This window comes from Lissotriton vulgaris, chromosome 2_1 (genome assembly GCF_964263255.1).
Source record: "Lissotriton vulgaris chromosome 2_1, aLisVul1.2, whole genome shotgun sequence".
NCBI classification, from domain to species: Eukaryota; Metazoa; Chordata; class Amphibia; order Caudata; family Salamandridae; genus Lissotriton; species Lissotriton vulgaris.
This window is the reverse complement of record NC_141687.1, coordinates 702,321,998-702,330,446: the sequence shown is the minus strand read 5'-3', so window position 1 is coordinate 702,330,446 and position 8,449 is coordinate 702,321,998. Positions and strand designations below refer to the sequence as shown.

The window sequence follows — 8,449 nt, the reverse complement described above, 5'->3', positions numbered from 1 at the left end:
TGGATTGGCGGGCCGTCATCTTTCTCTAAGCGATCAATGATCTCATCAAATGTCTCTGGCATTGTCTGACATTATGCTGATGGAAACAACTCCCAAGGGTTTGGGTATGAGGATCCCACTGAGCTAGGGTCTAGATTTGATGCCAATTTGTGTACCAGCTCATCTTCTTTGGGTATGGAAACATTCTATCCTTGGAAAATTGCATTGTGTGACAGGCAACTCTCCCGAGGGTGGTTATGAGAACCACTGCCAAAAGCCTAGTTAGTCGTGGTAATATAGATCCGTACTTGCTCTACAGGCCCCTGCACTGGGGGAGACACAGTAAGTTCTGTTTTTCTTCTCTTTTCATGGAAGGTCTCTGTTCTACCAAGGGGAATTTCCAATTTGACTGCAGCAGTCGAGCATCCCCAACAGTATTACAGAAGGGGTTGTGAGGAAATTCGGGATTAAAAAACTGCTTAGAACATTTAAAACGTGATCAGTATTGGAATATTGCACCACAAAAAGGGCAAATCTTGGATAATCATGGCAGTACAGACTCCCTGTTAAACTTGAAAAATTGCTTTCGTTCAGAGCCCTAACTATGTCAACTTTAAATATATTAATGTACTATTGAGGAAAAAACAGTGTGACTCATGTTTTGCAGAAATGATCCAGATGGTCTAACATTTGGAGAAATATTAGCAAGCTACCGTTGTCTGATGCTTATTAAAAAGTTAATTATAAATGGATGCAAGTAGAGCTAAAAATATTGCCACTTGCCTTGTACTTATAATACTGTTCTCTTAAAAAAAAGTACCTACGTAAATGAAAACAAATACAATGATGCATTATCAATAAAAGTTTATATTCAGCATTATAAATATTACCCCTTATCCCTATTTACATTTGCAAAATAGTTTAATATGTTCTACCTTCACCCGTCATTCATCATCTTTCTAAAAACCCGAGGAAAATCTTTCGAAATAAAAATATCTATTTTTTTAGCCCACACACTTGACTGTCCACACTCGCAAAATAAAAAATAAAAACAAAAATACAGCAGGCGACATTGCAACGTTTGCTACACGGTAGCAAAGGAATCAAGTTCTGCGGTGGGTCCTCCAGGTCTAGGACGAGAGGCTCCTTAGGACATTGGTGATGCTCCAGTGCTGACCGCTGCATTTCTGTAGCACCAGCTGAAATCCAAACTCATTGTCACCGTTCTCCTGCAGCTCCAGGCATCGTTTCGATTTTCTGTTCTGTATTTGTCCTCCCTAGAAAATAAAAAGGAAAAAAACTTAAAACACAATTTATTGAAGTGCTCCTATGAAATACTCTGTACATTTTAGTAGCTTCCAGTTATACATATAATAATCTATAGTTTCCTGTACCTTTGCTCATGCATTTGAAGTGACTTACAAGTGTCACAGTTTACTGCTGTGACAGTACACCGTTAAGAATGTTAAGACTTTGCAGCACTGTGTAAGGTTTTGTAGTTGCCTGATACAATGGTACCTATCATGCATCAGAAGGATTTCCAAAGAAGACACAGGGGCTAGTTCACCAGGTCAGTGATACATTTCACCCGTGGACGTACTACTACCCTCAGGTTTTGATCTATCACTTTTAGAAATGTAAATACATTCTCACCATTAGGACTTGAAAGCTACACTCACGGCTGCTTTCCAGGTGCCTGGTCGGGAATGTCAAGTGACAACTGCTTTTTTATCTCAATGCGAAGTTGTATAGAGTAAAACTTTGCAAACCACTGTGTAACGGCACTTTCTTCTTTTTTTCCCTCCATTTTGCTCCATTTTCCCAGTTTCCCTACTACATCTTGAGGTGTTCGTCCCAACTTGGAAGGGAAGTGATGCCATCTCTTTGCTGCAGTAAAGCTTTGATCTTTTCCCAGGTCGAAAGAATTCGGTAATGACAACAAACTCGCAAGTTTAACTGACATCCCAAATTTTCAAGGTAAACTACATTTTAATCCTCTCATTCCCCACATTTTGCGTGGGGTTTACTACTGCGCAATTTGATGCAGCCGTGATGGAAAACAACTCAGTAGTAAAACCATTTACATCTCCCAGGTATCCTCTTCTAGAGAGCTTTCAGGGGCATATGAGGCAATTTGCAGCTCCAAACATAGGTTTGCATCCTTAAGTGAAACGGACCCACAATTTTCAACGCACCAGTTCTGGACTTCAAATTGCAAGGTGCTTGTGGTATATAATGATAGATCTTATATGTTGCAACCAGCTGCGGCCCGTGCAGGTAACAGCGGTGTGTCGGTGGGGACGCGTGGGGGGATTTCAAGGGACGATGCCGTCAGCATCGTCCCCCAAAATCCCCCCCCCCCCACGCGACCCCACCGCTGTTACCTGCAGCGGGGCTGGTTGCAACAATGGTTTTCATTTCCGACATTTGACTTATCCCTAGTTTGTTTATTCTCTGCGTACTATTCTAATTTTGTGGTATGTTTTTTGCAGTTAAAAGGTATCTCTTTATATGCTCATACTTGATATTCCTTAAATTGTGCAGGCAGTATCAACAGCAAGCCCACAACTATATACCCATATTTTCACTGTCTCCCAATGGGCTCTAAAGGTCTGGGGGAGGCAAGAGAAGACAGAGTAACTGATCCTTCTGATGTAAGAGCTGTGAAAATGTGTTTAGTTTTTCAATGTTTTTACATCACAGCAGTTCTAAAGTAAGGCTTGAGTTTCATATTATTATGAAAGAGGGAAAGGAAACAACTGCAACAATTGCTCGCAAATTATCAGTAACTATATGATAAAGAGTGCCCCGAATTATACTTTTAGGTTCAGAAAAGGGGTTAAGTGACAGCAGTAAACAATAATTACCCCACCTCAACCTCTATTACTTCTGTTCTTGCATAAAATCACAAGATCTGTGACACACAGTGCCTGATTACGATGTCGGGTGGACTCATGTGCGCCCGACATCGATGCGGTCTCAAGTCCGACTGACCAAACTTTGTTAGGCGGCCGACACCTCCATTACAACATGACCGCACATGGTGCGTTCGTATGCTCCCATTTCCCTATGGGAGCTTGTGCTGCGGCCGCAAACTGGCAGTAGCACAAGCTTTCATAGAGAAATGGGATTATCTACAAAACTTTGACACCAATAATTTAACACTAATCTTGTCATAGATCATAATTATTATCTTATCAATAATTTTAAAATGAGTCTGTGAACTGGCTACAAGTGATTTCCCCCCAAAAAACATCAAAACGTGGTGCCACTCCATCCACAGTGAAAACAAGGATGAGTTTAAACGGCGAGAAAGGAATATTGAATCTATATTCCTACACTGTTTCAATGTAGAGTAGACTGCACAGTCTACTGAGTTTGGGTGCTCTCTATCTGGACACCAAAAGGAAGTGGTGGGTGACACTTGAACATGTGTTACGATAACTGTATCAAGGATTTGGCCAAAAGGTTTAGAGGCTAAGATGACATTCTAAAAGGTATAAAACAGAAAACTGGTAAATATGGTTTCTTTCAGCCTAGTCAGTACCTAATAGGATTCATGTTAGTGTTTAATCCCTGATAGATGTTTCACTTTGACACATGAGTATACATTAGTAGTGTAAATGGCAACTTTGAATGTGCACATAATTTTTTGAATCAAAGCAAATTGTTGATGTTTATCATGGTTCCTATGGAAGTAAGTAAATAGAACAATCTTGCACCTAGTGAATGCATGGGTGAATGGTAATATCCCATGGGCCCTGGGCATCTGAGCCAAGGAACCTTTCAGAATTTGACTCTGAATGGTAGGGAGTGAACACAACCTCACAACTCAAAACATGTTCAATTGTGGCAATAAATGTTTACCCAATCAAATATATTCCTTTATGAGAAAATTAGTATTTTAAATACATACACAAAGTAAACTATGGCATACGCAGATAATATGCACTATCTCCTTAGGTCAGTCCTCTAGTATTTGATAGGCAGGCCCCTGAGTCCTGCTTCTCTAATGGTAGTGGCTAATCCCATTCATGATAGACAACATACAGTCTGAGTCTCAAGAGTTCCACTCTGACTCTTTCAAAGTCAGAAGTGTTTCAAGACCTAAAGCACAAGTTATGTTGAGCCCTTCAGCCCTGCAATTTGTTTGACCTACTCCTGCAATCGTTGTGCTACCAGAGTCCCTAGAGGAATCCTTCACTTGGATGTCACAGAGGGCCATAGCAGATGCCGACAGTGAGTAGCATTCTCAACTTTGAAGTGGCAGCTGCTGGTCATCCACTGCACTTCCTCTGATGACACAATAAGCTCCTCTGATCCTTCTCACATGTAGGGGGGTGATCGCTCAGGTTCTGATACTTTAGTCAGGGCTCAGCCGTGCACAGATCACTGCAGCTTCCTTTCTTTTCAAAAGGCAAAACCCCCTCTGACATACAGGGTCCCTGACTACTGCCTACATGGGCGATGGCCCGATCGGCACACAGGTAATCCAATCTTCATGGTGGCCACCTCTGGCATAGAAGGCACAGACTTTACTCTGCACAGGGATGCTGGCTGGATCAGCTCAGCAGTAATGAAATCTTCATGACATCCACCTCTGACATAGGGGTCACTGACTTTACTGCACATATGGGCTATGGCCCAATCGTCACAGCAGTAATGCAATCTTCATGTCAGGCCCCTCTGGTGTACGGGGTCACCGATATTTGCTTGTTCACAGGCAAAAGCCCAATTGCTGCAGCCATGGATAGCTTCACAGTGGCCCACAAGGACGATGGCCCGATAGGTCCAGCAGTCATCTCAACACCTCAAAATGGGGATCCTCTTCCAAGGTTCCCCAACAGGACTTCCCTGTCTCCAAGTGCTCTCCTATTCCTCACAGGGCAAACTGAGTTTGGCAAGTAGGCAGGAGATGGAGATCAAGCTTCTTGGGCAGATGGTCTTGGATTTCCCTGTGTTATGACCCCTCACCCAGCTGGGAGACTGGCACACCTTAGTTCACAGTTGGTCACGGGCAGATGTCTTGCAGAGCTTCTTCTTCTCAACATACAGCTGGACTGGCTGATTGGCAGTTGAATAAGTAGGGGGCCTTGAGCTCCCCTTCGTATAGTCCAATTCCAGACACCAAAAGTGACTTGGGGCCTGATAACGAGTTTGGTGGATAGGATACTCCGTCACAAACTTGATCAATATTTCTCTGACCGATCGGGACACACCCAGGCGGACTGTTTTTTCAGAACCACCGTTCTTGGCCCTTATCAAGGAGGCCGCATCCGTTTCAATATTGCGACCATTGGCAGCTGCAAATAGACTTTTTTTGTGACGAACAATACAGGCTCAACAGAGCTAGCTCGCCCCACGTGCATCACAAGACACGGCTGTAGGACAAACCACCCTCCTTGCCGTCCCATCAACCACGATCGCCCTGAAGAAGTTCATTGCTAAATGAACAAAATACATTGGCTGGAACTTTGTATTGTTGGATGACATTAAAAATAAAGGATTGATTTTGATACAACCCAAACAAGTGAACATATTTATGGAACTGACCACCTGGGTAGCGCACCAGACCAACTTTTGGTGTGATCGATATCCCATCCACCCTATTACAAGCTTCACAGGATAAAATGGAATTGTAATAGGGCAGATAGGATATCTGTTTTTGACAGAGTAACCCTGTCCGCTAAACGCATAATCAGGCCCTAAGTGTCTGAGTCTATGAAGTTTGTGCTGAAAGTTTGATTCCATTTGAAATGCCCACTCCTCTTTTCTTCCCTTCCTCCATAAAGTAATCTGTCACAGTAACAGCAACTCCAAATCTGATTGCCCCACTTCAAAGGCTATGTGAGTGACTAAATGTTCACACCTGAATGTCAGCCTTAGTGATACATGCAGCAAAGATTTATCCCAGGGCTCCAGTGCTACTCCTTATGATTCTGTTATCAGCCCCATCTCCTCTGTAAGATGTGCGCTGGGCCCTTCCCAGTGACCTCTCGCTGATTCAAAGAGCACCCTTTGAAGTGCACTGAAGAGCCTGACTCTCCCTTCCTCCAATGTGTGCCCCACCCAGTTCTCAGCAATGCAGCAATCCACAACTCTTTCTGTGGGAATCCTCTACCTCCTCATGCTCCTCTAGTCAACCCTGGGTCTCCCAAAGAGTACCCCACAGTTTTCCATGTAGTGTACCACTCGCAAGCTCACATACATCCAGCACATGCATGTAACCACACACAGACATTACAGAGTTACATATTGACTTGATGTATGCCATGGGTGAGTTAATCACCCAACAGTGGAAATTTACATGACTGGGCCTGGAGACCTAACTCCAGTGACAGAGGTAAGAAGGAATGTTCACTACTACTGGTCACTACAAGGTATGCTATTACCACTGTACTTGTGCTCCTTACTCCTGGTAAATGCAGTAGAATATCAACACCATAAGGGTAGAGCTTTGGGAGCCCCTCATAGTGAAACAAGACTGCAATCCATGAGACAGGACTATGTCATGGCACACCTGCATGATTTATGAACGCCCATGGCAGCTGGGGCACTAAAAACAGAGGTACACATCCGTCACCATGTGAGGGACTTTTCCGTCCCTACAACTCCTCTACCGCACAGTGAAAAACATAAAACACAAGAAATAATAAAAGCAAAAACAAGGAAAATGCAATCAATTGATCAATGAAAACTACTCTCTCCTCTGGAGAGTGGTATTGCCTGCTCTGCTATTTTCCCGCAGTTGCTAGTAAGATCTCTAGATACTGTTGTTACAACTTTAAGATTACCTTTTCAGATAATCAGATATCATTCCTGTGCTGGGCGAATGTCTTGATAGGATTCAATGAGATGCTTACATTTTACTTTGAAATCACAATGTCATCATATAAAAATGAAAAAGATTAAATGAGCCCTACATCCACAGTGAGATAACACCAGAAATGAATGCGGTATTAAGCTAGATGCCATAAACAGCCATCCTGGTATTCAGATATCTTTTCAAAACTGTTTCTAAGGGCAACATTATGTTAGAGCAGTTTTAACTGGTCTGAAAGCAACACCTAGAAGGCAGGTAATACCCACAACCCATCCCAATGATTCCCAAACTAATAATAAGTAAGATGCAGTATGAACACTCACATCATCGTCCTACAGTGTACACAAAAACCTCTGTCTGAAATCTAGGAGATTAAAGGAGGAGACAAATCTTGGAAACTTAATTTGCCCTTTGAAACCACTGGAATACACATATTAGTAATGCCCTGATGAAGTTCATTTGAACGAAACATGTTGGCTGTCATTTGAAATTTTTCTTTGGAATTTGATAAAAGAGACATAAGAATTATTCACTCTGGTTGTCAAGACTACACTTACAATGTGATGGGGCTTTTTCTGTTGATTGGTATGAATTTGGGTGCATTCTGATGAAAAGTGTTTTCCTAATTTCCTATCCATGGCAGCATTACCATTATAAACTGGTGCCGGGTACTGTGTGCACCAATTATAGATAGGGGGGCAGAGTTGGAAGTGCTACATTTGTTACCTGGCTCCAACAAACATTGTTTGGTGTGTTTAAATTACATTTATCCTCAAGATGTAGTTCAACGTGTGTTCCGGAAAGTTAACATTTACTCTTAATTCACTGTAGAGCTGAGGAATAACAAAAAATAAAAAGTGATTTCTTGTTCTTTGAATTGAAGTGAGCAAAACTGCCAAATGGTCCATTACTGCTACTCCAGTGAGCATTTTCACTGTATAATATCACTAACAGCTGAGGACTTGCATGGGGTATGCGCAAAGGTAGCATTTTATTAACAATTTAGACTAAACTTCTAATCTCTAATGTGCATCCTGGCGCTCTTGAAATAAAAAAGTGCTCAGCTGTGGCGCCATCGTCACATCAGGGTGAGGTAGGTAATAACCTCCACCACCTTGTTGGAGGATCATCTGTAATATTTCGATATTCCTGCATGCACAGCAGGGATATCTGCTGTGAAGGGAGCCGCTGCCATGGTGGCTCCCTTCTTAGTTGTGTAGTTTGGTGAGTGGGTGACATGATAATAGTGCACGCAGTGAAAAAGGTTTTGTTCCCCCAAAAATCCCAAAGTTTAAGTATGTTGTCTCTGAACAAAATATATAAGGCCCCAACACGCAGTGAGGTTTTTCTCAGCTTACGGTGACTTTTTTCGTGTTCATGTATGAAGGACACGAGCAGGGAAAATGAGTGGCGTGAGTCAGTCCAGCCCTCAACAGGGTAGGACAACCATGACTGTGACTCAGTGGTCCTGACAGACTAACTATTACATCAGGGGTTGTCATCAGATAAAGTCAGTTGAGGCTTTCCCGATAGTAAGCACAGCATTTTCACCAATGCACCCTTTTCGCCAGCTGATAGAGTGTGGGTATTGCAGGTCTGGTGAGGTGAGAGGACCACCATCCTTCAGAATTTTCCCACTTCATCAAA

At 42.6% G+C, this 8,449-nt stretch overlaps 1 protein-coding gene across 1 annotated transcript in view; it reads right to left on the bottom strand.

Annotated features, from left to right (window-relative positions):
- Positions 1-828: 828 nt before the first annotated feature.
- The window catches only part of GALNT18 (polypeptide N-acetylgalactosaminyltransferase 18), a 1,615,994-nt gene continuing 1,608,373 nt past the window's right edge, over positions 829-8,449 (bottom strand). The window contains exon 11 of the mRNA XM_086955949.1: positions 829-1,256. Within this exon, the coding sequence (XP_086812075.1) occupies positions 1,110-1,256 (147 nt within the window). The 3' untranslated portion in view covers positions 829-1,109. The remainder of the gene's footprint in view (positions 1,257-8,449) is intronic.